The sequence below is a fragment of the Ptiloglossa arizonensis genome, chromosome 11 (genome assembly GCF_051014685.1).
Source record: "Ptiloglossa arizonensis isolate GNS036 chromosome 11, iyPtiAriz1_principal, whole genome shotgun sequence".
In the NCBI taxonomy this organism is placed as follows: Eukaryota; Metazoa; Arthropoda; class Insecta; order Hymenoptera; family Colletidae; genus Ptiloglossa; species Ptiloglossa arizonensis.
The window spans coordinates 10,080,786-10,108,366 of record NC_135058.1 but is presented as its reverse complement, the minus strand read 5'-3'; the positions used below and the strand labels follow the sequence as shown (position 1 = coordinate 10,108,366).

General features: G+C 33.6%; 6 protein-coding genes and 1 long non-coding RNA gene across 19 annotated transcripts; 2 read left to right on the top strand and 5 right to left on the bottom strand.

The window, feature by feature from the left end:
• Positions 1 to 194: 194 nt before the first annotated feature.
• On the bottom strand, positions 195 to 2,923 carry LOC143152645 (uncharacterized). Of its 2 annotated transcripts, none has more exons than XM_076322995.1 (5): positions 2,437 to 2,923; positions 2,061 to 2,279; positions 1,888 to 1,991; positions 1,485 to 1,819; positions 195 to 710 (listed from the first exon to the last, which is right to left on the bottom strand). In XM_076322995.1, exons 2-5 carry the CDS (start codon positions 2,256 to 2,258, stop codon positions 268 to 270), a joined length of 1,080 nt encoding a protein of 359 aa, XP_076179110.1. In that variant the 5' UTR covers positions 2,259 to 2,279; positions 2,437 to 2,923; the 3' UTR covers positions 195 to 267. The 2 variants fall into 2 exon arrangements, with proteins under 2 accessions (XP_076179110.1, XP_076179109.1); XM_076322994.1 differs by having other exon boundaries at positions 2,589 to 2,923.
• On the top strand, positions 2,639 to 7,318 carry LOC143152646 (putative protein phosphatase 2C T23F11.1). 4 transcript variants are annotated; one of them, XM_076322999.1, is made up of 5 exons: positions 2,639 to 2,919; positions 3,555 to 3,748; positions 3,987 to 4,192; positions 4,257 to 4,482; positions 4,557 to 7,318. In XM_076322999.1, exons 2-5 carry the CDS (start codon positions 3,562 to 3,564, stop codon positions 4,886 to 4,888), a joined length of 951 nt encoding a protein of 316 aa, XP_076179114.1. In that variant the 5' UTR covers positions 2,639 to 2,919; positions 3,555 to 3,561; the 3' UTR covers positions 4,889 to 7,318. The 4 variants fall into 4 exon arrangements, with proteins under 4 accessions (XP_076179114.1, XP_076179113.1, XP_076179111.1 ...); XM_076322998.1 differs by having other exon boundaries at positions 3,546 to 3,748; XM_076322996.1 differs by lacking the exon at positions 2,639 to 2,919 and adding an exon at positions 3,013 to 3,086 and having other exon boundaries at positions 3,546 to 3,748.
• On the bottom strand, positions 6,456 to 10,604 carry Arfgap3 (ADP-ribosylation factor GTPase activating protein 3). Of its 2 annotated transcripts, XM_076322992.1 has the most exons (9): positions 10,484 to 10,604; positions 9,967 to 10,158; positions 9,724 to 9,855; positions 9,602 to 9,634; positions 8,964 to 9,269; positions 8,568 to 8,780; positions 7,457 to 7,569; positions 6,898 to 7,264; positions 6,456 to 6,815 (listed from the first exon to the last, which is right to left on the bottom strand). In XM_076322992.1, exons 1-9 carry the CDS (start codon positions 10,556 to 10,558, stop codon positions 6,558 to 6,560), a joined length of 1,689 nt encoding a protein of 562 aa, XP_076179107.1. In that variant the 5' UTR covers positions 10,559 to 10,604; the 3' UTR covers positions 6,456 to 6,557. The 2 variants fall into 2 exon arrangements, with proteins under 2 accessions (XP_076179107.1, XP_076179108.1); XM_076322993.1 differs by lacking the exon at positions 9,602 to 9,634.
• Positions 10,605 to 10,950: 346 nt separating this feature from the next.
• LOC143152634 (uncharacterized) lies at positions 10,951 to 13,793 on the bottom strand. 3 transcript variants are annotated; one of them, XM_076322969.1, is made up of 9 exons: positions 13,623 to 13,793; positions 12,848 to 12,972; positions 12,309 to 12,495; positions 12,174 to 12,237; positions 11,997 to 12,103; positions 11,711 to 11,927; positions 11,454 to 11,617; positions 11,209 to 11,373; positions 10,951 to 11,146 (listed from the first exon to the last, which is right to left on the bottom strand). In XM_076322969.1, the coding sequence occupies exons 3-9, from the start codon at positions 12,485 to 12,487 to the stop codon at positions 11,047 to 11,049; spliced, it is 996 nt and encodes a 331-aa protein (XP_076179084.1). In that variant the 5' UTR covers positions 12,488 to 12,495; positions 12,848 to 12,972; positions 13,623 to 13,793; the 3' UTR covers positions 10,951 to 11,046. The 3 variants fall into 3 exon arrangements, with proteins under 3 accessions (XP_076179084.1, XP_076179082.1, XP_076179085.1); XM_076322967.1 differs by lacking the exon at positions 13,623 to 13,793 and adding an exon at positions 13,103 to 13,248; XM_076322970.1 differs by lacking the exon at positions 13,623 to 13,793 and adding an exon at positions 13,103 to 13,247 and having other exon boundaries at positions 11,484 to 11,617.
• Positions 12,970 to 15,938, top strand: LOC143152635 (MIT domain-containing protein 1-like). 6 transcript variants are annotated; one of them, XM_076322972.1, is made up of 6 exons: positions 14,112 to 14,157; positions 14,408 to 14,465; positions 14,590 to 14,722; positions 14,980 to 15,218; positions 15,318 to 15,517; positions 15,603 to 15,938. In XM_076322972.1, the coding sequence occupies exons 3-6, from the start codon at positions 14,602 to 14,604 to the stop codon at positions 15,763 to 15,765; spliced, it is 723 nt and encodes a 240-aa protein (XP_076179087.1). In that variant the 5' UTR covers positions 14,112 to 14,157; positions 14,408 to 14,465; positions 14,590 to 14,601; the 3' UTR covers positions 15,766 to 15,938. The 6 variants fall into 6 exon arrangements, with proteins under 6 accessions (XP_076179092.1, XP_076179086.1, XP_076179091.1 ...); XM_076322975.1 differs by having other exon boundaries at positions 14,121 to 14,136; XM_076322973.1 differs by lacking the exon at positions 14,112 to 14,157 and adding an exon at positions 14,252 to 14,270.
• Insc (INSC spindle orientation adaptor protein) lies at positions 15,716 to 24,706 on the bottom strand. The gene is made up of 5 exons (XM_076322966.1): positions 23,771 to 24,706; positions 23,015 to 23,365; positions 17,924 to 18,352; positions 17,642 to 17,849; positions 15,716 to 17,050 (listed from the first exon to the last, which is right to left on the bottom strand). Exons 1-5 carry the CDS (start codon positions 24,061 to 24,063, stop codon positions 16,079 to 16,081), a joined length of 2,253 nt encoding a protein of 750 aa, XP_076179081.1. The 5' UTR covers positions 24,064 to 24,706; the 3' UTR covers positions 15,716 to 16,078.
• A 1,215-nt stretch (positions 24,707 to 25,921) lies between these two features.
• On the bottom strand, positions 25,922 to 26,846 carry LOC143152637 (uncharacterized). The gene is made up of 2 exons (XR_012993598.1): positions 26,177 to 26,846; positions 25,922 to 26,098 (listed from the first exon to the last, which is right to left on the bottom strand). It is a non-coding gene; the product is annotated as an uncharacterized LOC143152637 (long non-coding RNA).
• Between the last annotated feature and the right edge of the window lie 735 nt (positions 26,847 to 27,581).

The following is a 27,581-nucleotide window of genomic DNA, read 5'->3' as shown; positions in this document are numbered from 1 at the left end:
GATTTTTATTAGATGTAACTATTAACCATTTTCAGTAAAAAATAGTTGAACAGTTGTAAATATTATTTTCTTTTATGTATATATAGATAAAACTCTCATTAGTGAAATGTGCACTCTTAAAGATTAAATATGAAAACAATAAAGAAAAAATCAGAAGTGACAATAAATGGTAATTAGTTTCTACAAATTTGAAAAATAAGTGTGTATAAGATGTTTGCTTTATTCATAATTCCAGTGTTATAAAAATTAGTAAATTATAAATATGAATTAAACAATTGGCACTTTTTTGAATTCTTCTAAATATAATATATTTTCATTTCTTTCTAATACTAGCTTTTCTACTTTTGGCGGTAAGTTAACTCCAACCAATGCAGATACTGCACTCCTTTTATGCAATCCAGCATCTTTTCTTTTTCTACGCTGTAACTTTCTTGTTCTTTTTATCCTTCTTTCAGACATATGCAGTTTCTGAATGTGATCTGCTAATCTCAATTTTGATGAAATCTGTATTTTACATATATCACATTGATATTTTCGTCCCAAATGTTTCGTTTGTATATGAGACTCCAAATTCTTTTTAAAATAATAAACTCGTGGACACTTGTCATATGGACAAGATATTACTGATCTATTTTCCATGTGCACTTGAGAATGAACTTTTAAATGATATTTGCTTAAGAATACTTTATCACAGTCCTTGCACTTAAAATCTAAAAATAAAAATAATGGAAATATATACTTTGATTTGACTTGACCATTATGAAAAAGTAAGTATATTCGCATACAGTTGAAGCTAAAATTTATCGTTTTTGTTCTACTGTATTTAAAAAAGAAAGAAAAAATTCAATGATATGGGCATATTTTTAAAAACTCTTAATAATACAAGTGAGTTACAGCACTCATACTCGGAGAGAAATACATTAAGTAAGTTGTTTTAGACTTTATACATTGAGTTGTCTGTAAAGTTTGTGCCAATTTTCAGTAGATGACATTAGAACAGAACTAAAGATATCAGAATGATTGAAAACAATTAACATGTAGACATATTCTAAAAGGTAATATTTCAAGCATCTTTAAGAAAAGATTTGATTAGAATACGTTAACTTTTAATTTATACAGCATTCCTTTAGTGGCAAAAACTTTAACTCTTTAGTTAATGTAAAAAATCACATTGAAAAGTTTTTCACAGAAAAATCTAAGAACTTTCGGAAAGATAGACTCTTCAAATTGCATGAAAGATGGAGAAAGGTTCTGGAACAAAATGGCAACTATATAATTCAATAAATATATACTGAAATTTAAATGTGTTGCCTTTGAATATTCTTTAAAAATCGACATGAACTTTCCAGACAACCCAATAAATTAAGTCAAAAGCTAACTTAATATGTATATGTTGATTAATTAAGAGTTCTCTTATTATTTATAAAGATTAAGAAGATTGTATAAACATTGAACATAAAGAAATTAGATTAAAAAATACATACGAATTATGTGCTTTGTTTTTAAATGAGCACAGAGAAGTAGCCATTTTCCAAAAACTTCAGAACATCCTGACACAGTGCAAGGATACAATTTCTTTCCCATTTCATGACTTGTTTTATGTCTCTTGAATTTTCTAATGTTTGTAAAACTTTTATTACACTGATCACATTTATGTAGTAGACCAGTATGTGTAGACATATGTGTTGCAAGTTGATATTTTTTAGTGAAAATTTCATTACATTCTTTACAAGTCAATTTACCATGATTGGTGTGCATCAAATTATAATGACGCTTCAAATTATGACGATTACTAATGGCCAATAGGCAGTCAGGGCACCTTAAATTAAAGAAGATGAAAAATATGTTTAAATAAAGCGCAAACTTCATAAAATACATTTTACTCACTGATATGTTCTCTTTGTCATACTATGACTCTCCATATGACGTTTTAAATGAGAAGAATTGGTATAGGCTTTGTTGCATCCTGAATGACTGCACTTGTAACTTCTCTAAAATTAAGAGAAAATACAAAATTAAAATTGCCTAAAATTTATAAAGATAAATAAAATAATTAATACCTCTCCAGTATGAAATCTAATATGTCTAGCCAATCGAGATGGTCTAGCAAAAACTGCATCACATCCAGAGTAAGTACATTTATGCTTCTTTTCAGTCTTTTTAGTCTGGGCAAATGCAACATCAGTTTTTTCTCTCATGCTAAAATTTTCAGATTCAGATACAATACCATCTGATTCTGAATTTTTTTCTTGTCCCATTATGTTTTAAATAATTTCTTCCTGAACAAGTTTGAAAGTAATAATTATAGTATATCTAGAATATTTGATATGTACAATATGTATGTCATACGTTTAAAATTTAATATCATAAATCTATTTTTTCTGAAGTTCTAATATTACAAATATGTATCTTAAAACATGTAAGATCTACTTTAACCTTTTACAGCACCTTCCGCTAACTCTAATATTTTAATCTAAATTTAAGAACACAATATAGGCTAACGTAAATAATATTACGTATTATTCTATTTATGAACATAAAATATTCTTCTGTTAACAAAATATTAATATTTATATTTCGTCACGTACACTATTAATTCATAAAACACGTGTCGAAAATCAGCTGTTCGATCAAAACGATCGTTCCTAAAGTTCTTCTTTTTATGGGTGGCATCTAATCAACGAATCAAATGGTGTAATCAGCTGTTGATCTAATATTTTAGATGAAGTTACGGTTACTTTAGAATAACTTTTCGCTATAATAATTAACAAATTTTTTCATGACTAAATATGAAATACACGGAATAAAATTACGGTGTCGTCAAAGTTGTATGATACTGTGCATTTAACAACAGATTCCACGAAATCGATAGTATACAGGGGGTTAAGTTTGCTTATGTTCGTTTGACAGCACACGAAGGTGAGATCGGATGCCAAATTAAGATCACGTAAATAGTTCAAGAGCTAATGATAAATTGTAATACACATATATACATTTATATATATAAGAGTGAAACATTATTTTCAAGGGATATTTCCGTAATCTTGAATTGTGGAAGATGCGATGCGTATGAAATTCTGCAAGAGGTTAGATCATCTTGGGTGTTTGACATTAGCTTTTAGTTCTTTACGTTTTATTAATATAAATGCAGAATTTGTACAAAATGTATATACAATACAAAAATCATAAATTTTTTGTGGTAGTAGTAAAAAAATTGTAAACGAAAATAACTTAAGCGTGCCATTAACATATTAACAGCTGTGATCTAAATCTAGTTGCATCTAATAAACGTAATGCAACGCAAATTGTTGATTTATTTTTATTAAAGAAGTCAAATATGTTGAAAGAATTAAAGAGGCAAACATAAACTTTTATTAATGTAATTTTTAACAATTAACTAGTTTAGTTTTGAAAAAATTAGTGTAATACTTTTGAAAATGGTGTTATTTTATTTTATGTAGGTTTTAAAATTTGCTTGTAATATAAAAGACAAATACAATATTTATTATTCTAATTGAATAAGAATATGTTATAAATGATATCAGAATCTTTAGAAAAATAATGGGTCAAACACTTGGCGAGCCTGTGACAACTAAGAAGTCAGCATGCTGCAGAGATTCAAATTACAGAGTCGGTAGTTCATGTATGCAAGGCTGGCGTACTAAAATGGAAGACTGCCATGTACATATACTTTCATTACCAGATGACCCTGGTACTGCATTTTTTGCGGTATATGATGGCCATGGAGGTGAGGATCTAAAGATGAAAATGTTATAAAATTATAAGCAGAAATATGGTTTTTTAAAAGTTTGCATTAAATGAAGACCATCTAGTTTAAATACTGATTAATATGAAGCAAACTAAAGAAATGTACTTCAAGAGAAAATTTCAGGTTCTGTTATAACCACTGTAAATAGGAAGTTATAGTAAATAAGTGTAACTCTAATTGCTTCCATGCTCAAAGAAGTGATAGATAATAACAATAGGTGCAGCAATGGCACAACATGCTGGAAAACATCTTCATAAGTACATAACTAAGAGAAGCGAGTATAAGGCTGGTAATATCGTTCAAGCTATACAAAATGGTTTCTTGGAATTAGACGAAGCAATGCAAAATGATGCAGTGCTTAGAGATGAGCAAGCAGGAACTACTGTTATAGCACTTCTCATTAAGGACAATGTTATATATAGTGTAAGTCTTTTTTAACATACTGTTTTTATCTTGCATCAATTCTTCACATAGAAGATTTTTATAGGCAAATGCTGGTGATAGTAGGGCAGTAGCAAGTATTAATGGTAATGCAGTATCCCTCAGTCAAGATCACAAACCAACATTAAAAGATGAACGTGAACGAATTGAAGCAGCTGGTGGTTGGGTTGAGTTTAACAGAGTCAATGGTCAACTTGCATTGTCTCGTGCTCTTGGAGACTTTATGTTTAAACAAAATGACCGTAAATCACCACAAGAACAAATTGTGACTGGTAACATCATAAGTTAATCAAAAGATGATTATTATTGAGAAATATTTATTTAAATATTAATTATACATCTACAGCTTTCCCTGAAGTTCGACAGTATCAAATAACAGAAGATTGGGAATTTGTTGTTTTGGCTTGTGATGGTATTTGGGACGTGATGACAACCACAGAAGTAGTTCACTTTGTACGAACATATATTGTTGAATCGAAATTTGGTACAGGTCAAGAAAACGACACTATGGATCCTGAGGAAATTTGTGAAGAACTTATAAAGCTTTGTCTTGCACCAGATGCTCTAATGGGTACTGGTTGTGACAATATGACGGTCGTTCTTGTTTGCTTTCTTCATGGGAAACCATATTCCCATTTAGTTTTACGATGCAAGGAATCAAGTAGTACAAATCCTTAGTTATTTAAGTTATTATTTTTTTATCTCAATCACCTTTTAAATTCTTTATACTTTATTTTACACCATGATGAAACAATCGAATTTCATTATTATTACCACCTTGTAATAATTATAAAATTGTTAAGGGGATAGTCTCATGTGTCGTGTCAAAAATATCAATTTTTTAAAGCAATATACTATCAACAAAGCATGTAAAAATTCAAAAAATTGGCGAAGATATGTTTTGAAACTTTGCTCTATTCCCCACATTTTTACTTAGCTTACGGATTTTTTAAAATTAAATGTATATAAGTGCATTAATAAATGCAAATGTTAAACTGCAGACGAGAGAACGCTTCTTGAAAATTTCGTGTACTTGCCGATAACAATTTCTTGACTTTAAAGAAACTGCATGTAGCAAAATTTATCAATTCAAAACTGATTTGTAGAAATTCTTTTTGAATATTAAGACTTGAAGGTATGTCTTAAACTGGATCGGTGTTGCAGTTAAAAAATATGGAAAACATGACGGAATAGTAGTAATAAATTTAATCCAATTTCAAAAAGCCATGATTTCTACAAATGCAATCGTGTAGCAAAAAAACCATTATCCCATTGAGAAACACAGAATAATAACGTAAATTTTAATTATTCACTTTGTATGAGTTTTCTTGAGTATTAAAAATTATGGCCATGATAAGCCAATGACCAAAAAAAATAGTTGATAATCAAGATAACAATCCGATAGTAAATTTTTCTATGTCTTAAAACGGGCAAAAATTGATTATGGACACAATTAAAATTACAAAAATTCTTTGGGTTAGAGAAAATCGGTCTTTCTAGCCATAAAGTAAGTGAATAGTCGCAAATAACTAAAATCCTTTTTAAATATTTAAAAACCGTTAGCAAAACATTAAATGCGTTTTTCTGAAAATTACATTTTTTAAACTGGTGATAATATCATACAAACTTATTGACTTGAAATTTGGATTATATGTAAAATAAACATCTAGTTTTAGTCTGTACTAGAATTAACTTCATATATTATAAACGTTTGTTTATAATGCAGAGACAAGTTAAAAAAAATTGTAGTAAAAATTGATATTTCCCAGTTTTCAATATTTCGTTATTTTTGGTTGAATTATTTAATTTTGGTAGGAACGATAACTATACTTATATAAAACAATAATCTGTTTAATTTTTTTATTTCCAATTACTGAGCGACGCGCAATTGTGTTCGCTGTTTACGACATCATTTTCAACAAAGCACCGAGACATTATTAATAATTCGTACATTAATGAAATACATTACATGAAATAATCCATGTTATTTCTTCATAAGTGTATAAATAAGCTCAAAAAGTTTCATTTTAATCCGTTGTGTAATTTTTGTTAAAAAATCTCAAAGATTGTCCATTTTTTAATCTTTTATACGAGACTACTCCCTTAAACTTTATCATGGATTCTCATCTTTTTAAACTTTGTGAACATAAATTTCTTAAGAACAGAATTCATTTATACGAAAACATTTTCGTTTACTATTATCGTTGATGTGTCTTATTCATAATTTTAAAAAGAAAATTACAAATAAGCCGAATTGTAAGCTTTTATTTACAATTTCGAACAATGGACAAGAAGTGTCCAGATATAAGTTTAATAACAATCTTAGTAAAATGCAATAGGTTCTCGTTCAAAGTCCATAACGGTCCTGTAGAGATGTAACAGCCGCATTGGCAAGGGAACTTAACCTTCCTGCAACTTTATTCACCCCTTCACGTACACTTTCTCTAACATCTTCTAAATCCACAACCCCGGCTCCTCCACCACTAAGACGCATTGATAAAGAAGACGTAGGAGATGTTGGTGTAGAACTTCCTGTGCCAAAGTAATCAGCTGACGAAATGCTGGATGAACCTTCAAAACGACGTAAATTGCTTTTACGTTCCCACTGTAATTAAAATAATATGAAATTTTATCTTAAATTAGAAATAAAACGTAACAAAAATTGCTAGTAAATAATATGGACTCACAAGATCATCATCTTTGCCATCTTGAAAATACTGATCTGAACTAATAGCCTTGGCACTACCAAATTTCTTTTGTGCTTCTCCTTCTACCGTTATTGTTTTAGTGTCATTCTTAGTATTGTTTGGACGGGTCGACGGGGTTACTCGTTTCGGTGGTTCTGACTCTGCTATAACAACAACTTCTTCACTGTGAGACTTACTGCTACTATTGCTACTGTATGGGATTGACAAGGCCTCATAAAATTCATCTAAACTAATGAAAAAACCTCGCCCAGCATCGACAATTTTCGGTTCAGATGCAGTTATAGTTTTTGATGATGTTTCCTGTGTTATTGTCCGCATATCGCCGAGTGCAGAATGGCTTGCACTACTGTAAATTATTTATTGTACATGCTTTAATATATTGTATTAAGTTCTTACTACAGTATTTAATTTCTTTTTAAAAAATATTAATACTTGAAGAGGAAACTTAGCCTTTAGAAATGCATACACAGAGCTATTAAAAAAAAATAATAATATGCAGTTTTAATAAATAAATTTATACAGAAAGTACAAATGTTACCTTTGTGTATTGAATCCCATACCAAGGCGCTCTGCTTGCGTTGCTTTGGATGGATCTAACTGTTTTGCTCTTTCTTCTATTTTTTTGGCTTGTTCACTTAAGGGGGCAAAACACTGTAAATTTTTAAACAAATCAATTTTTTTTATTCCATTTTTCGAAAGATACGCGTTTCGACAATGTTGTGTCAAAGTAGAAAAGAACTCCTAGAACTGGCTGAATTAGAGCCATTAGTGTAGAGTAGTGTCAAGAGTTCAATCAACATTCTTTTCACTGTATGAGTGTCATCAGCTATTGTCTCGAAATTTCTATAAAATTGGCATACTACAAAGCTACAAAGCATGCAAATTGTGGAAAAGCAGAAAAAAGAGAAAGAGAAAGATACCAAATAATATGAAATTTGGAAAGATCACCATTTTGTTGTCAACATGTTAGAAAGAGCTGAACAATAACATGTGACAAAACACAGTAACTCACTATTACACAGACTGTGTAATAACATTATAGAACTAATATCTACCAAGTGGAAACTTGCATCAAAGACGTCATTTAGCAGCACTGTGATGGTGAAAATAGCAGCTAACATGTAGCTATGACTCTGTTTAACAATGGTAATATAACCCTTTTGAGTGTGTTAGAACCGCTAGGTGTCAATATTGTTATAACTTTTCTCTAATATTGATTAAAGGTAATTTAATTAATTTTAAATGCGTTTATCTCAAAATTACTTTTTTTAACCGTATACAGCAAGGTTCAGATTGCATTTCTTAATTTTTTCAATAAAGAGATTTAACTTTTTGTTATTAATTTAAATTTTGTTTCCTATGGTTCATCAATTTTTTTATCTCTTTTAGGTATTATGTATTTTAAAAATATTTTTGGTTTTTTATTTCAAATACACCTTATGGTCGGATTATTGTCAACGCAACAACCGTAATTTTATTGTAGCACTTACTTGCGCACATTACCTAGCAGAATGGCGCCTTTTAAATGAAATTCTGAAAGTGCTTTTTATTTTCTTAAAACAACTAATGTAACTAATAATTAAAAAATATCCTGAAAATTTGGAAACAATACATTATATAGAATTTATGTAAACTGGTTTTTAAAATACCTCTACTTTTTGGGCTGTTACAGTGTTTTGCCCCCTTAAATTCTGATCATATCGATAGGCAAGGCGGGTAGCAATTTCTTCTTGTCCTTCTTTCGTATTATCCTGGTTAACCTTCTCCTGTGATTCCTTACTAGCTTCAACAACATTTTTTTCTAATTCGTCAAAATTAGTTTTAACTCTTTGTGCACCCAAACTTCCAGTTTTTTTCCCCAACTAATAAAAAAAGATAAAAATGTACCTTTTACGTTAAAATTGTATTAGTAACTTAAAATTATATTATAGTAATGTATTACAAAGTTCAACTTGATTTAAAAATGTTTTGTACAATACAACACTAAAACTGTATTGTATTGAATATAAGTGATGAATAAAATAAACTATCATTTATATACTTACACCAGGTCGTTTGTTCTGAATTTTTCTGACTCCTATGGTAGATTTCCTTTCAGATATTGAATTTGAGGGAGTGTTAGATAATTTAACACTCGGTCCCAAAGAATTGGAAGCAACTTCTGATGTAACTGCTAGACTGCTTTTTTCCAAATTATCATTGTCTGATACAAGACTGGCAGCTGTGAATGAATTTCCTTCAGCATGGATTGAAGACTCATTATGACGTAATTCAAAGTTTTCTTGTTCCTTAAAGAAGTCGATTTCGCTTTGTTCCTCAGACATCGATGCTGAATTCTCATCTACATGCAACTATGAAAAGACACCATTAAAAAAAAATCATTTGTTTTGAAAATCCATTTAGACATAATTGCTTTTATATTATATTTCATTTAAAATACACAGATGTTAGGTGAGTTAGTTAGGTAATAAAATTGGTCATAATTATTGAATGCACGATAATGTGTGAAATAATATACATAGTAACAATACATATTGTGCATATCTTTTACATCAGTTGGGAATAAGTATCGTGTGAAATTAACCATTTATCAATTTTAAAAAGCTATTTTATAAAAATAAAATATCAAGCAAATATTAGTAATTGCAAGATATTGCCTTGTGAAGGCAGTTTTACAGCTCACCATTTTCTTTTTTTTTGTCGAAGGAAGAAAAACCTATAATTACCATATTTATAATTACAAAAGTTTTGATTAACTAAGGCATTCTTTAAGGTTTACGTTCACATGAATAATATAAATTTTACCTTTGTTCCATAACGTCGCATTGCTTGAGTGGATGCCTGTGTCAACTTTTCTCTGTATTGCATGGCAGGACGTGAATTATATTTTTGTTGTGCATCAGTAGTTGTATAATTGTATTGTGCAAAATATTTTCTCTAAAATGCAAAATTCAAAAAAAACATTAATATAGACAATTCTTTTAAATACTCTATTAAATAATATCAAACTTGTTATTGTCACAGCAATAATAAATGAAAAAGACTAACAGCATTTGCATTTCCACCCAGTTGCATATTCCGCAATTGCAGCCAAGTCCAATTCGTATCAAGTTGAGTCGATCGCACAAATGTCAAATGAACTCCTAATCCTCGATGTACTGCAGAGCAGTCAATACATAGGAAGACACCATAGGTCACACTGGCCCATGCTGGATTTTTTGCGTTGCAATCAAAACATGTCTAAGAAAAGCAAATGTCCAAATGCAATTCCAATATGTGTACAGGGAAACAATTTATGCTCAATCATAAACCATAAATTTAATTAACGATTTCAAGTTTGCTTTTGATGTAAGATCTGATAATTTCTGCAAACATTTCTGATATATGAGTTGACACAATCCCTGTGTAATGTGTAATGATAAAACGAAAGTTTCCAAGAAAATTACAGGTTGGAAATAAAATTATGACGTAGCCTTTGAAATTGCTGTCAGTTATCATCTTATAGATTTTAATGTTATTTCGATATTCTGCACCGTAGAATAAAGTAATATATAACAAAACAAACCTTATTTGTTGGAATAGCTCGTAATCTTTTGAAAATTTCCTCAATATCACTTTTACTAGGTGTTGGATCTGCCATTTTTGACGTGTTGTCAACGGCCTCGCAAAGTATTCTGGGACGCGTGGCGACGGTCAGTACACTATACATAGAGGTCGCTTACGTATGATTTAAAGTCTAATTTACCTTCATTTACCTTGAGATCTAGTAAATATTGGTGCCACTTAACAGCTTGAAGTTATTACTTGCTATTTTCATAATTTCAAAAGTAACTCGTTTTAAAATATTTATTAATTATTTAATCATTATACAACATAAAAAAATGACCTTAAAACAAATTTTTATATTATTGAATTTCTTAACTATTATATATATATATATGTGTGTGTGTGTTCACACACACAACTTAACTATTATGTATATAATAATAACACCCAGTCAAAAATAATACAAATAACACCCAGGAATTTTAAGAAACATTAATTATATTAAGAATTTATTATAACTTTTTTCCTTACAAGACATAAAAATAGGAAAAATTATATATATTTAAACAATCATTAATTACATCAACATTTTTTTTTATCTGTCGATGTGTCAAATCGCTGTCCAGTACTCGGAGAGTCACTGACATTCACCTCTTCTTCTTCAACCTCCAAGCTGTTTAACCTATAACCATTAACGTTCTAATGCCATTTATCAAATATAACAATTTTACACGAATGACTTACTCATCCTGTTCAAGACTGTATAGCATTTGAAATCCTGCATCGAGGCTAGGAGGAAAACCCATTTCAGGATCTAGCAGTTGAAGAGTCGGTACTTCACGATAAACATTGCCAAATTCATCAAGTTCCTCAAATTGTAATTTATTAGCTGCTTCGTCCAAGACCATTCTAAAAATGAAGGGAACATTGACAAAGATAGAATGCTTCTTTTTTCAAAATAGCACAGCTGTTTCAGTGCGATTAAATACTTAGAACTACAAGCATTAAGTTCAAGTTGCCTCTGTTTTTCCATCATTGCTTCAACCTTCTTTCTCATGTTTTCCTCGAACTTTAGAACATATTCTTGGTAGTAATCATGAAGAGCAGCTACACCACCAACACCTGTTTCCAATAAAACCCTTTCCACTATATCCTACAAAAATAAAATATTAAATAATAAAGTTATTAGTAATAAGAAATACTTAGGATAAAATTGAAATAAACAGTTTTTATGATTTTATCTTACAGGGAAACCATGATCTCTTTGTTCATATGCTACTTTCATTAAAAGTGTCATTCTTCTCAGAAAATGATCTGCAATATCTGTAAGCGTTTCTATAGCTATATCTGATGACTTTTCAAATCCAATATGGGCCAAAAGAATAATAACTGCATGCCTCAGGATGGAACGTGTTGTCTCTGATGTGAGATAGTGCACTGTAGAAGAGTCTTTAAATGTAGTCCTAAAGAAATAGAACATATTTATTATTCTACAAATAGAATATATTAAGTATATTTTTCAGTTCTAATACCTTTCTTTCTGTTCCTGAAAAAAATTAAATGAGTTTTGTGTTTCTTTCACATCTTGTAAGTCTTGTGCCTCAATTGTAGTCATGTTTCCCAACACCATTCCTTCTTCCTAAAAAATAAAAAGATATATGCATTACCAAAAAACTATAAATTTAGGTATAATTATTTTATAGTATTACCATCATTCTTAACTGTTGATGAAAATTTATAGTATTTAACACATGAAGATTTCCCACTGGTAGCCTATGAATAAAGAAATGCTGTATAAGATCATACAAAATTTATTCCTATTTTCAAATAGTAAACAATCTTACTGGATATATTCAGGTTGTCTATCAATTTGAAAATCACAATCTACATTGTTTGATTCTTCCATAACTTGTCTCCAAATATTCTCTATAATATCTGGAGTTATGACTTCTGGCTTGAGAGTTTCTCTTGCTGGTAATTCTCCCCATAATGAACCAGTTCCAATGTTTTTAGTAGATTTCATGATAAGAACTATAACACACAGTTATATAGTAAATATATCTACTAAAAATTTAAATTCTTTTATGTTCAGTACAGTTTTTTTGTCATTTATATCAATTATTTGTGTTTTTATTTTCCTATATGACTTTATAAAAGATGAGAAAAAAGATTAAAATTGAATATAATAAAAAATATTTTTAATTATATAAGAAAATACTTTTTAATTGCATCTAATAACATAAATGCAGTCATGAAATTGTAATGAAAGTAGTTTTGTTATAATATATCTTTCAACACGAATATGATAGTTTATTATTTATAGTTTATCAGAACCAAAACAAAAATAAATTCAAGTTTTCGCTGTTTAGCATTAAAAACATACCACATAAATGGAGATACAATAAAGCATGTACTGTTTTTTCTATTAAAAATCCCGCGCACGCACACCCACACAGAGCTCACATGCTACGAAACAGTCGTGTAACGTCATTGCATTTTAGTTAAAACCTGTAATTAAAGAATTGTATGTTTTAAAAATAGTCTCAGATTTTTCTTACCCAATAATGGATTATTTAAAAAATTTTGTCTCGAAAGGAGAATTCTATACAAACAGAATTAAAATTTAAATTAATATTACATCTCGTTTCATTCGTTTCAACTTGACATAAATATTTGCTAGGTTAGAATCATATTAAACTTGGACACTGTACTTCTGTATTGCATCGATGCTCACTAATGTACAATCATGGTCATGTTCACTTTTATCAAAGAACTTTCGATAGATTCGATAGTCGATAATATTTCAAGATTATCAAGTACACAATAATGTGACAGTAATTACAAATCTGATTTTATTTTTGATAATTATAACGATTTTCAATCAATTTCAAGTAAGTTATCAAATTTATTAATAAATTATAATCGATATAAAATTTGATAATTATTTAGAAAGAGTAGTCTCACCGATTTTGATAATTTTTACATACGTTATAAAATTCAACTTTGAATAGCTATACATTGTTATATTTATCTATCGGAAAATTAGTATATTTACATTTACGACTTTCAATTTCATATTAGATATTGTTAATGTATAAACTATACAAGTGTTTAAATTATTGGCAACAATGTTCGATCATCAGATTAAAGGAACTTACTTTTTGAATTATAAAGTGTATAAAACATCGTTTTAAAAATGATAAATCATGAAAAATTTGTAAACAATACTATTGAGTTAATATTAACTCAGTGTTGCCGATTACACATTTGCTTTATAATGTCACGTGACCTAGTATTTGATACGTCGATGTCTATCTAATCTATTAGGGGGACCGGAAGGTAATGTCGGGAAACGACATTAAATTCAAATACATAAATTTTAAATTTAATTATTTACAACTAAACAAGTCACTATAACCTCAGAATGTTTTGCTACGACTTTAATGTACACAATGAGCTGACAAATGACAATCAAATAGTGACATGCGCAGAAACGACATTACTTTCCGATCCACCTAATATAATATTAGGTTATAGTGACTTGTTTAGTTGTAAATAATTAAATTTAAAATTTATGTATTTGAATTTAATGTCGTTTCTGCGCATGTCACTATTTGATTGTCATTTGTCAGCTCATTGTGTACATTAAAGTCGTAGCAAAGACATTCTGAGGTTATAGTGACTTGTTTAGTTGTAAATAATTAAATTTAAAATTTATGTATTTGAATTTAATGTCGTTTCCCGACATTACTTTCCGGTCCCCCTAATATTGTACACTTTAAATTGTATTATGTATTTCACTCTAAGTAGTTTTCCTTTTAAAGAATATATTTCATCATATTTTCTTAACTACATAAAACATATATAAATTTATGAAATGATGATTATTTAAAATTTATTTTATTGTTTAAAACAATGATGGAAATGCCATTTTGCATTTTAGAAGTAATTCACAGTGGTACCATCTATGTAACATAAAGAATGACAGTAACTCTTAAAATGTAAACAAACATTTTACTACTAATCCTAAAAATATCAAAAAAATAAATCTCCAATATTTTAATGTAACACACGCTTATATAAATGAATATATTTATTGAAATATTTGAACAATTCATTGTATAGAATAAATATACAATGGAAAGTGCAGCAGCTTCAATTTTGAAACGAGCAGTAGAAATGGATCAGAAGGAACAATTTACATTGGCCTTTGTATTGTATCAAGAAGGTGTACAAATACTTCTCGATTTTTTGAAAGGTACATTTTTTGTTTTCTTCATAGTAATAATCAACAACTTTCTGCTATCGATAATCCTATAGTTGTATGGGTGATCGACATTTTCTGTCATAAATATGTAAATTATAATTGCCATCCATTTAATATCAACTATTCCTTCCCATTTTAAAACGTTATTTATATCTATTGAATTTCTGTGTGCTTTATTCTATTTCTTTACATATCTTATTTTTACAATTTTATGAATTGATTGAAGAATTAGTAATAAAACAATACAGAATCAAGGCATTCGACAAAACAGAAATATTTCACTACCAAAGTAAAGGAATATTTAGACAGAGCAGAAAAACTGAAGGATTTAATTGACAGTAAAAAAGCAGCTGGAACATACAGAGAATTAACTAAGATTGAAAGTGGTAGTATAGGACATGGTTATTCTTCTATGTTTGGTAGATTCTTAAATGCAACAGTTACGCATATTCATGTTGAAGATCCATATATAAGAACGTTTCATCAGGTATTATCTTTATATAAATTTTATGAGATATAATTCATATATATGATAATGTATAGTGAAAAATTAACTTTATTATTTCTAATTAAAATTAATGTTTAGTGTCAAAACTTGGTGAGATTATGTGAATTAGCTGTGGCAAAGTGTCATACATTATCCAAAATATCCTTAATCACAACTCTTGATACAGAAGATAAGAAGAATCAAATAGCAAGATTGCAAGAGTTGAAGCAGAGTTTAACATCTCATGCTATAACTTTTGAATTTATATTTTCTGATACTTTACACGATAGACAAATATCGTAAGAACATTTAAACTTTTTTTCAAAATATAACTGTATTCACTGAAATTGACTGCATCTTATCTCTGTCTTAATTTTGTTTCAGGCTCAGTAATGGTTGGGTAATTAAAATAGGACGTGGTTTAGACTATTTTAAACCATCCAAAGGAAAATTTGTATTGGGAGCTTGTGATCTTGAACTGAGGCCTTGTTTAGAAACAACTGTAGATATATTTCATAAAACTCAGTTAACGAACAATATTACATAGCAAATTAAATGAATTTCATTGAAACATTGCACAATTTTTACAGAATTTTTGGTTATAATAATACCTTAGTGTTTACTTAGACTTTTATTATACACTGTATAAAGTACATTAACTATTATGCAACAAAATATAATATTTTTACAAATATTTGTTGCGCTTGTCTTCTAATTATATCTAAATTAGGAATACATATCATGAAACTACATTAAATATTCTATATACATGTAATAAAACTATTTTTTATAAATTTTTGTATCGCATACAAGATATTATGCACTACATATTTACAACTTTAAAGTGCCTTGCGTTAATCTTAACTCAAAGTACTGTAATCGCTGGCTTTTGCGATGTCAATTTCTTTTGCGGCTCGTTTGCACGCTCTCCTTAAAGACTTCGTATATCTCAACAATCCAGCCTCGATCTGTTCTTCGTCTTCTGTCAGAAGATCGTCGACTCTACATGATGGAAGACAATCCGCACCTCCAACTGCGACAACCTGTCTCGCAATTTCTGGATCTACGCAGAGTCTTGTAAGCGCAGCTGCGGCGGTAATTTCTAAACGTTTATAGGCTTCCTCTAAACCTGGGGGCCTCATTCTAAGGAAGGAGACTAATGCAATAGAGGCACGAGCCTCTGCTAGGTGCGACCAGGCTTCAGGGATGCGAGCTAATTCACTGATTAGGGCTGCCACCTGCTCCATCAGCCAGACATTCTTGCCGGCCGATTTCTTCACGCTTCTCAGTAACTTCTTCACAGTGTCGTGCTCTAATATCACGAATGCGCATATTCTAGATTTAGACAAGTGGTTGAATGCGGCTGCAACTAATAACAAAGTTTGCCCGCAACTGGTAGTTTCAACTAGACGATTCAAAGGCGGCATTAAATCTTTTGCAAAAGGTTCTAAGTAAGGTAGTCCTAAAGCGTTGACCCATGGTGCTGTTATTTGCACGACCAACGCTGTTGCCTCCATTTTTTCCTTCTCAGTTGAATTTTCCGCGACTAATAGGTCTGTTAATATCTCTGGACCACCGTCTTTAACGAATTGATTTATCGCTGTGGCGGAAGAACATACACTCGCTAAGGCGCGTAATGAAGCTGTGACAAAATCGTTTGATGTTTTTCCAGCAGTGATCAGAGATGTTAGGAGCGCTTTAATACCCGAACATCTGGTGATACTGCTTCCGGCTCGTGGTCCTGCTAAACCTAGAGCAGTTAAAGCTGCCAAAGCACCTCTGGCTACCGTGGTGTCATCCTTTGGTGCTTCTTCCAATCCTCTGACCACTCTCTGCAAAAGAATACCGATTTTAGTATCATACATGTTCTCAATCGCTCGTGTTGGAGCACAGAGTCGCAATTGAATATTAAATTGGTCTTTCTCGCGATATAATACTACAATTAGATTAATAAGAGCTGTAGTTTAAACTGCATTGTAATCAAACTTTATTAACCAATTGAATCACTTTCCTAATTGTGAATCATATCAAGACAAACTTTTACATCCATGCAACGTCAGTATGCTCGATGTAATAAGTAATTGTGATCGATGAATAACAAAAATTGTTATAAAATTATTACACCTCGCTATGATTGAACCAACTCACAAAAATAACTAACTCTAAGTATAAATGGTGTCATATTTATAGAAAGAGAGAAGTTTCCGTTTTTTTTCTTCCGAGTATTCTAAAAGAGACTCTTACGTCTCGTCGAGATGCCCTACGGTCGAAATTCGGTACAAGAGGCGTACAACTGCTGGTTCATGGTAAATTTCAGATAATAAACTGATCTGTGAGTTACGAAAGTGATCACGATTCTCTCGTCCTTAATTTGTACCGCGACAGTTTCTTGCTTCATCGTCGTGTAAGGCAATTTCACGTACTTCGATATAAAAGTCCAAACGAGTGTCTACAGCGCTGTCAACGTAGTTCTTCATACTTTCGAGCTGCGACAGTATTCCTTTCAAGTTACTTTGTTGAATTCTACGTGGAGGTGGAGCACCTAACTCGGACAGGACCGAGAAGGCATCATCCTCAATGGCACGTAGAAGATCCTTCTCGGATTTACCACCTGCCAAATGCGCCACTTTACTGAAATACACACAATCGTTAATATTTCCCAGGTTCACGGATATTTGTGTAATTAAAATTCGAGATTCACTTACTCGAATATATACAGATAATTTCGATCAAATTGGTCCGCTCTTACGAGCAGTTTGTTCGCGGCAGCGGTAGCCAAGGACGACAGGGTCTTCAAATCTTTCATTTCATCCTTCTCGGAGAAGAACTCGTGAACTTTTCTTCGCGGTAACGCTTTGCTTTGAAGAGTGTTGGTGCACTCGTTCTCAGTACCCATCGCGAGTTCACCAAGCCATGCTCTAACTGAAGACGACTGTCTGTATGTTCTGGAACGCTGGAGAGATCTGCAGGATGACTCGGTCTCGGAGCTGTTGATCGTTATCGAAGAGTTTGTATTTCTTGGTTCTGCCGCATCCTCTGGTGGTTCAGCTGCGTATAGAAAATCGCCTAAACATTCGTCTTCTATAGAAACAGACGATGGGATTGCCGATGCATCTACTTGGTCGTCTTCCGTTCTGTAAAACAAACAACTCTTTTTTAGCGATTATGAGAGTATAAGAAACTTAAATTCGTCGATTTGAACAACATTGTTAGAATAAAATCGACGAAACGGGTTAACGTAATTACAGAATCCACGCGAGCGACTTTATTCTTTAACAATTTTTGGAAACATTTACTTCCTTGAGAACGTCAAGGTATCCTTGTAGAGAATATCAGAAAAAATCTAACAATAACGCGGAATGTTATTTTTATTTGAGAAATGATATACGTTTAATAAGATAAAATAATACTGATGTTTCAAGAAAAATAAACTTTTTATACGATAGTTCAAATTAATAAATACCTATTAAAGAGATACACGGTATTTCTCTCATGACTCATATTTAAAGCGTAAGAAATTTATACCATTCTTATATAAAATATTACGTTTGAACGATAAATATTTGAGCAAAATGTTGTAATATAGTTATTCTTTGAGAAGTTTAAATTACCATTCTGTAAAGTTTACAAATTAAAAAACGTTATTACAATGTAATTCTTATTTTAACAGTTAGAATAGCGCAAGTAATTATATTCGCGACTTCGTACACCGTGAAATTTATACAGCACTGATTCGTCCCACAAATTGTTTTGGCCTCCTTATTACCAATTAAGTTGTATCATAAACTCATTGAATTGCGTTCCTAGTGGTTGATTCACAGAATGAATTGAACGAGCATGAGGCTTTACCGAAACGTATACATACATTGTTTAACACGTCACTCGATGACGCACAATATTTTGTCACCTATGATCGTAATTTTTTATATTAACCAAAGCCATTGATTCTTGATTTCCTATTCATTGAGAACATTTAGTAAGGGTGCAAACGTAATTTCGTCTTTTTCTTAATTTAAGTTCAACGACCTAACAACGAATTCTTCGAAGGACAATTTAATCAGTTGTTATAAATATTCGATAACAAACAATGCGCATCGGGGTTTTCATTGCTCTGCAATTAAAATCAATTTTCTCCGGTATTTAACACGAACTTGTCACGGTACCGCGACATTTTTCAAACGAGATACCACCGATGCAAAATATACTTTTCAATTCTTTCTATATTCTTTCAATTGAAAACATTCTGATCTTGGGAAAATTCCTCGCAAGATTCGTACCGAACATTCCCAAATAAAACGATGCGCGCGTATGCAGCGAAGTTTCTTTGCGCGACCAATAGTTACAAAAACCAAAATATTTGTCGACTCGAGAAAATATTCGCTTGCTCCTAATATCGGTCGAATTGCTCCATTTTGTTAAGCAACTCCCTCGCGACATTTTAATGCCTTTTAAAGCGTAACAATAATACATTACTTGACAGAACTGATACAGAATTCTGGTTCCGCACCAGTGGCCCTTTATCATAAGGTAACATCGGTATCGCTTTAAAAGCTCTGAAAGGACACCGTGTATCGGAATCTACAGTACCTGAGGCGTGCCATAACGAGACAGGAGTCTCGATTACCGTCGCCGCGACATAGTTAAAGCCTAACCACTCGCCGATTCCACGTAACCAGGTGCACACGATTCTCTTCCGGAACAATGAAAATCGACGCAAAACGGTACACGACAAACGCTGACTAATCGGTCACCTCCGGAACTAGAATCGTTTTCTCACGGACACGATGACTAATCCCATCCCATTTCTTTGACTAAGCTCGTTGTGCGCGATCACCTGCACGGCTCGGATCCTTGGTAGGTTCGCTGTCGCCTGGGACCTCAGACGGTTGACTCAAACCTCGTCGTTCGTCGGGTCTTTCATTTACGTATTCCTCGTGCGGCACGTTGCATTGAATCACGTACGGGCGCGCGTGAATTCTACAGGGCGTTGAAGAAAAACGTATCCCGGCACCGTAACGGTAGGATCTATCGCGCGTCGATCGCGAACACCGAATCGAAAGTAGAGACACGCGACCAAGATAAGAAAACCTTTTCGAAACGCTTAACGGTTCGAGAGTGCATCGAACTGGATTAGCTAATGACTTTTTCACGTCTTCGCTCGGTGTTGACCGATTGCTACTGAAATCGATCGAAGGAACGCCCGTTTGCCATCTGTCGTCGATGGATACGCGATCGTGAACACGGATTGAAAGATGCATACATCGAACAATGAAACGCGGTGAATTCATTTTTTCAATCAATTCTTCGTAACCCTTTGTTGCATACCGTTCGGCTCGGGCATAATGTACGCGCGTTAAGGAAGATGACAAAACGTTTTCGTTTAACGGTTTAACATAGGTGTACGTATATTGAATTGGAGTAACGACTTCTTCAAACTTCCTTTATGTTAGACGATTGCTTTCAGGTTGCCGACGGTTGCTTTCGACTTGATTGAATTTAACAGGTATAAGTTCTTTCACCTTTATCTACGATCAATTCACGGTGATAAATACAGATTGAAATTGTACCGAACAGCGAAGCGAAGGAATTTATATTAACGGGCATAGTGTACTGTGCGCGTTAAAGGATATGAGAAAATGTTTTCGTTTAACTCAAACATTGAATAACTTGTTCGACGGAAATACAGTGAATTGGAGTTGATAATGACTTTGTTGTTCTTGATTACTTTTAATTCATCAAAAGGGCGAATCTTTCGTGTAACTATATTAAATATGTAATTGTTGATATAGACCGAGGTTGTGTGAAAATTGTAATATCGAAACGAAAGGAAAGTGAATGAATTTTGTTCGATCGGTTCTCCGTGCTTCACATTATATTTATGCATTTGATTTCGAATAGAAACTCGGTACTCTTGTACTCGAGTAGCATCAATTATCGTACGTAAATCGATTGTCTTTCTCATAATTTTTTTTTTTTTTTACGATGTTACAAAATCTTCTAACTGCTGTGTTTGTATAGACTCGGGCTTAATTTGCGTCGCATATTCTTAAACGTGTATTAATCGATGTTAATTGATGACACGTTACGGAATTTTCCTGTGCGATACATTCGACTCAAGTTCCTGTGCGAGTTTCATAAGGTGTGTATATCGGCTCTACGATTTGCGTACTTGTCGCACGTGACAATCTTTTTATTAACCTCCCTGAATATTAACAGTGCGATATACGTGTGCGAGTCATTGTTTGAACTATTCTATGAAGGTATGCAGAAACAGCGAGGAGTTCGTTCCATAGGTATTTTAAAGTCGCTGTTAGTCTAACAAAAATTCCAAACTTCAATTTTCCAATACTCGTATCTATCCGACTGTAAAAAATTATTAACGTATCTGTTTCTTGTTAATAGAAAATTTCAAATACACCACAGACCTCTTTGAACTCAATGCAATCCGAGTAATATTTTCATACGTAGAATCGTAAACAGTTATCAATTTTCATTGAAAACTGGTCCTCCTTGAATCATTTTTAACTTTTTCCTCCGTCGTTTTTTCACCGTTCGCTACTAAATTCGTTTTACAACTTGTTACAGTTTTTAGGATCACCCTGTATAATATTCTTTATTTGAATTTATCAACTCTTGTCAATGTTCAATCTATCGTAAGCTGTGTTCGAATAAATCAAAAAGTTAAAGAAATTTTTATTTATAATGGATATCGAATGGATTGTATTTATTTCATCGAATAATGGACGATTTTTTCAATTATTTTAACCTGTTGTTTGGCTCGAGCCGAAGTCAGTTAAGTATTGTAGAAAATATAAATAGATTAAAGTGTAATTGATAACGTTACGGCCATCGTGCACGATCGTATTTCATAACTGTCATAGTTCTGAAATGGCGACCGTGTAGTAGGTAAAACGCGGAACCGCGGACAAATAAAATTAATTATGATTCAAGTTGTCTTCGTTACGACACGCGTGTTCGCGCGGATATTTAATATTCTCAACGATGAGTTGCGCTATTTTCAGTGCACCTGGTGAATGACGACCCGTCTACGTGCGTATGCGCGCGCACGATGTTCAACCATTCTGTAGGGGTGGGCGAGAGTTTATCAGAAGAACCATCTGATGAAACATCAGAAGAACAACATGAGAAGTGCCTTACGTGTTGCATTCCTGTCGCTTGGTTCAGCACGGGGACATTATCGTGGTTATTTAAGTTCTTAAAACATACATTCTTCCCACCTTATCGACTGTCACAAGGCGCGGCTCAGTTTCAAAGATAATGGCTGTTGTATACTCCTTAACACGGAATGCATTGATTTCGAAAATTAAACATTCAGCGGAAATATTACTGCACCAAGTACAATGTATTTTTTTTTTTTTTATTCTAGTATAAGGATTATTTATTCTCTATTGTTCAAGATAAAATATTAAATCAAATAGACTTGCGGGGCAATTTGAAAAATATAAATTTGTTTTTTCTTCAATGATCCGCGACTGGTAGTTAATATCTTTTCGAATGTTACTATACATACGAGATTACTCTTTACGTTATAAGTATAATTAACGCAAAAGTTTTCCCGAAAAGGATCAAGAAACCCAAATTTACATTTTCTAAAGTGCTCTACAAGATTACATAATTCAATATTTCACGATCGTTCACTATTTGTCTCGAGTCTTGCAATTTTTCTTACGCGTTAACGTTCGTGCGATCAGTCCAGAATATTATATCCGATCTGAATCATTTAACTCCTCTTCAATCGTATTATCTGTTAATGAAATATTTTAGGTTCAAATTACCTCTGTGCTCTAGACATATTTCGTTCAGCATGTGCGTTACCGGTATTTCGAGATAAAATTCGAGATTCCTTTGGCGTTGACGTGAACGTGGGATTCGGAAGAGGTTCGTCTTCCAACCAAATGGAACTAAGCGTCGGATTTACACCGTGTCTTCGATCCTTGAATCTTCTTCGCCTTCTTTGACGCCTTGGTGTTTCGTTTTCGTAAAATTCGGAGCAGTTCGATCGCTCGGAATCGGAGAAGCCGGAATCCAGACTTTTGAGGTCGTGGCTCACTGTACTACACGATCGATTCGCCGAAACGATATTATTTTCGTCGTCTTTGTCCTCGTCTTTTATGTCCATCGTGGCTCTGCAAGCAATTTACAGAAATTTTACAACTCCATAGAATCGGTACGGTAACGCCCGTTTATCGAGTACCGGTACAAAAATAGAAACATAAAATGACAATTAAACACCAACGGTGCTTGAATTATTATACATTAAGAACATGAGACGAAACCATCGCCAGAATCTGTGCAAAAGTGGAAGCATCGATGTCTCTCGAAAACTCCATTACAAAACAAGTACGAAACGGTTGCTTGACAACCGAAAGCTTATCGGTTCGGTTACGAAAACCAAAGTGTTTAATGATACAGAAACGGCACGGTATGTCACCGTGATAAGAAGTAAAACCGATAACGGGGCGAGTGAACGCGTTCGACAGAATTGTCGTATTGCATACCGCGTTCGTCATCCCGATTTCAATTTCACTTACGTCTGAGTCATTACGTTCCCGTCGCAAACAGATGCCACGGAGTATTGTCGGTTCTCGTTCCCGCCAGGACAAATGTGTATCGCCGTAATGTTTTCACCATCCATGGTGTCGCTTTCGTTGATACTGGACGATCGTTCCTCCGCTTCCTCTTCGAGGACCGCGAACTCGCGTCGAAGATCCAGCCTCACTTTCGCTAGATCGATCCTCGTGGCGAAAGGATCCACGCTCTCAAGATCCTGCGAAGCCATGTGGTTCCAGAATACTTTGCTCTGGTGTCTCTTGAAGGCGCTCATCTTTCGATCACCTCTCGGTACGAGTACCGGCACGATTCGAATTTTGCAAGATGTTGTCAAGGACGGAGAACCGTTAAGAAAATTTCCTAGGGTCCCTTCGAAGTCTCACGTCCGATGGTAACAACAAGGACGAGCCGTGGAACAATGCGACGACACAACAGGGGTGATTTCACGACTCAACAGAGCGCAACGACCCTCCTACAGGTCGCGTGCCCGGAGGACCTTATGGCGTGTCCATCGCAACCCCCACGGAGATCCAATCGTTTATCGCGTCGATGGCGAAAACATTTGAACTTCCGCACTTACGATGAACGAATGGGATCCTCTTTGCTCGATCGTTCTTACCGGTAACAATTTATTCGGAACGCACCTTGACGCGGTAAACGTATCGAAACGCGTAAATGTGCGCAACCGAGTGATCTTATCGAACAATCGTTGAACGATCGAAGGATCATCGATCGGTCGTCGAGAATCTTCGAGTTTCGCGCGCACACTGTTCTCGGTTTATATTTTCTACGTGCGACTTGCGCCCGACACGCGTTACAATAGCAAAGATTATAAATTCGATCGATACACTTGGATGCGCTCGTACATCGATCGATCCAAACGTATTGGTGCTTCGCGTACGACTGACTCGGATCGTGTCGCTTCCGACTTCCACCCATAAGTCGCGCTCCCTCCCCGCCGCGAGCTCGTAAGCCAACTCGTATGAAAACAGGAGCTCCTCCCCTTCTCTTTTGTCGCGTCCACGGGGTGTATACCTCTATCCAGTAAGCGTACCCCCGTGCACCCCGGCATGTGCGATCCGTGTGTAACCGCCAAAGCGTAACTAGGTGCATTCTCCGCGCTAGGGATGCAGTGGCGTGAACAGGAAGTTCACGATCGATATCTTCGCCCGAGATGATCGAACCCGCTATCGCGTTACAAAAGTTTACTCGCTATCCTTCCAAGTTTTAAACGTTTAACGAATCGTCCATGAATAACGAATTTTTGGCAAACACGTTTCACGTACGATTCTCGATTGATCGTTTCGGGTCCTCTTCGGTATATAAATTTATAACAATCGATCTGAAATAGTAACGAAGTATAGAACAACGAGAAATGTACGTTACGTTGCAATTAATACGCGAAACGAATCATTACTGTTTATATGTATTTTATTCTAATTTAATATATAAAAGAGCGTAACCCTTGAAGCATCGATGTTCATTTTGTACCCGCAAATTGGGAATAATTTTTGCAGTTAATCCTGCAAGGACGGAGAAATTATATGTAATTATTTATCAATTCTCTGAAAACGAAGAGGTCTCGTCATCGAGGATGCAATGCGTACGCCACGCGAGACGTCACGGAATCACGCCAATGCTATTTTTAAGGGCCAGGTGTGACTCCGGTTCCGTATCGTTCTCGTGTACGCGTGTGTGTGTACACGCGCGGGGGTCGAGCTCCCCCGGTAAAAGCGGACCACGGAGGCATTTCCACCACTACCGGATCCAGGGGCACGCGCCGCTCCGGACATCTGCGTAAAATGCCTCTAGTGATGAGTGTCCCAAACATGTGTGCGCACGAATGATTCACTTCACTCGTGCTCTTTCACAATTCTAATCGACGATACAATTCGATCTACCGATGCGGCCGGATTCACGAAGCTTCGATGCGAGACAACAGGGATCGAAACGTAACCGTATTTTCTCGTCCTGAAAAAAGTTCTAGATATAAAATCGATCGTTGATAAAATTTCTGTTTTTCGTTACTAAAGCTACGACTTACTCCCCATAATCAGAGTTTGTTTCGTTATAAAAATAGAAATGGAATTACTTACAAATAATTCCGAGTTGCGAATAAAACCTAGGGTAGAATAAAAACTACAATTACATTTGGGAAAATAATAATAATAAAAGCTAGCGATTATTATTGATATATTATTGACGTAGATTCTACGTGTCTACGAGGAATGTAAATTTAATTAACTGAATATTTCATATTCGAAACACGTACTTACAATAATCCAGAATAATTCAGCATTTGTTTCATCCTGAAAGTTCAAAGCCGGTTCACATATTATGTACGTTGTGAAAATTTGTTGTGAATATTAATACTCGATATTTCATACTTTTTTATACATTTTGTGATCGCTCGAAGGAAGTCTGCACGCTGCGGAACAAGTTCTCTCCGTGGTTTTTCCTTTAAAGATCGTTTCGTAGATCGCTGACTCCACGCATTGGAATTTTATTAGTAATGGAGTCTCGGACGAAAGAAATATTCTTCAAATGTAGGAGGTTTAAATACCCCTTGCAAAATGTACTCGGCACTACCTACCGATTGCAATGATAAGTTACTCGTAATGATACCATTGTTGAAAAAGTCGCTTAATAACATCTTATGATGGAATTGGTTATAGAAATCAACTTTTACCGACATCTCGAGTACAATTTACCAATACTATGGAATAGTGATACACGTGTGTTGTGTATACATATTAATGTCAACGAAATGATCGAAACACGAAGACAGCAAACAAATCTTAGCAAAATGTCAAGGCTGATTTCGCGCGTAAATACATCGTTGCGTACACATCTTCATGTGAAACGAAGGGACTGCAGATGCCTTCAGAGACACAGAGAAACGATAATCGATACGTGTGGGTAGACTCGTTCAATATCGAGAATCCGAACTCTCTGTATTCAAGAACGACCGGTGTCCCAAGCATTGTCTCGAAATGCCGCATATGTGCGAGAACGTCTGCAGTTAGGCGTCGCATAAAAGCGTCAAAGGGTCCGTACGACCCCTATTGTACACTGAGATCCAAACGAAATGGGGGACAGCTGAATGCAGACCGTTATTTAAAGGTGCGCGCGCGAGCGAGCACGCGTTTGGCCAGATTGGTCAGTGAAATTTAAATCTCCGAAGAGACTGGCTGAATAATGAACAATGTTTTTAAAACTATGTTATAATTAAATATAATAAAAAGTATTGTACTTATGGCTAATTTTAAACAAACATATTTAAAAAATAATTGTTTTACCTTTTTCTTTGTAATTACATAATAAGAATTACGTTTTAACAAGTTGTTGCATGAAATTATGAACACCATAAAATATTATCATGAAGGTACATAAAGTGTGTGTAATCAAGTTAGACAGCTGGCAACACACTATACATCCAGCCGTGATAATGATATTGACAAACTTTCATAATGCAACGTATTCTCAAATGAATTTAACGTCCGGGAAATTGATATCTGTGTGCGGATAACAAGAGGAAGCATCTATTTTAACATAAAATGCTCTCACTCGCAAATGTTGTATCTGTATAGTAAAATTTAAGAAAGTTTGCTTTAACTTCGAATAAATATAATCATTTTACTTTACAAAAGCCAAGGATCCCAATACATTTTAATATTTCAATGACAATCGATAATAGTCAGTGTTTCCTAATGCAAAATAATTAGAACACACGACTAATATTGAACGTATTATTAAACAAATTTTTAAAGAATATTTCCTTTACACAACTTT

What these genes read in the sequence shown, in the direction of transcription:
- LOC143152645 (XM_076322995.1), bottom strand. Translation starts at nt 2,258, where the DNA reads ATGGGACAAGAAAAAAATTCAGAATCAGATGGTATTGTATCTGAATCT. An exon ending in ATGACAAAGAGAACATATCA is followed by an intron (nt 1,820 to 1,887) that starts GTGAGTAAAATG and finishes CTTTAATTTAAG; the next exon opens with GTGCCCTGACTGCCTATTGG. An exon ending in AAAAACAAAGCACATAATTC is followed by an intron (nt 711 to 1,484) that starts GTATGTATTTTT and finishes TTTTATTTTTAG; the next exon opens with ATTTTAAGTGCAAGGACTGT.
- LOC143152646 (XM_076322996.1), top strand. Translation starts at nt 3,064, where the DNA reads ATGCGTATGAAATTCTGCAAGAG. An exon ending in CGTATGAAATTCTGCAAGAG is followed by an intron (nt 3,087 to 3,545) that starts GTTAGATCATCT and finishes AAATGATATCAG; the next exon opens with AATCTTTAGAAAAATAATGG. An exon ending in ACAAGAACAAATTGTGACTG is followed by an intron (nt 4,483 to 4,556) that starts GTAACATCATAA and finishes ATACATCTACAG; the next exon opens with CTTTCCCTGAAGTTCGACAG.
- Arfgap3 (XM_076322992.1), bottom strand. Translation starts at nt 10,558, where the DNA reads ATGGCAGATCCAACACCTAGTAAAAGTGATATTGAGGAAATTTTCAAA. An exon ending in ATGGGATTCAATACACAAAG is followed by an intron (nt 7,265 to 7,456) that starts GTAACATTTGTA and finishes AATAATTTACAG; the next exon opens with TAGTGCAAGCCATTCTGCAC. An exon ending in ATGGCAAAGATGATGATCTT is followed by an intron (nt 6,816 to 6,897) that starts GTGAGTCCATAT and finishes TTTTAATTACAG; the next exon opens with TGGGAACGTAAAAGCAATTT.
- LOC143152634 (XM_076322969.1), bottom strand. Translation starts at nt 12,487, where the DNA reads ATGAAATCTACTAAAAACATTGGAACTGGTTCATTATGGGGAGAATTA. An exon ending in AGACAACCTGAATATATCCA is followed by an intron (nt 12,238 to 12,308) that starts GTAAGATTGTTT and finishes CTTTATTCATAG; the next exon opens with GCTACCAGTGGGAAATCTTC. An exon ending in AAAGAGATCATGGTTTCCCT is followed by an intron (nt 11,618 to 11,710) that starts GTAAGATAAAAT and finishes TTATTTTTGTAG; the next exon opens with GATATAGTGGAAAGGGTTTT.
- LOC143152635 (XM_076322977.1), top strand. Translation starts at nt 14,602, where the DNA reads ATGGAAAGTGCAGCAGCTTCAATTTTGAAACGAGCAGTAGAAATGGAT. An exon ending in ACTTCTCGATTTTTTGAAAG is followed by an intron (nt 14,723 to 14,979) that starts GTACATTTTTTG and finishes AAAACAATACAG; the next exon opens with AATCAAGGCATTCGACAAAA. An exon ending in ATATAAGAACGTTTCATCAG is followed by an intron (nt 15,219 to 15,317) that starts GTATTATCTTTA and finishes ATTAATGTTTAG; the next exon opens with TGTCAAAACTTGGTGAGATT.
- Insc (XM_076322966.1), bottom strand. Translation starts at nt 24,063, where the DNA reads ATGAGCGCCTTCAAGAGACACCAGAGCAAAGTATTCTGGAACCACATG. An exon ending in GGGAACGTAATGACTCAGAC is followed by an intron (nt 23,366 to 23,770) that starts GTAAGTGAAATT and finishes AATTGCTTGCAG; the next exon opens with AGCCACGATGGACATAAAAG. An exon ending in AATTATCTGTATATATTCGA is followed by an intron (nt 17,850 to 17,923) that starts GTAAGTGAATCT and finishes TGTGTATTTCAG; the next exon opens with TAAAGTGGCGCATTTGGCAG.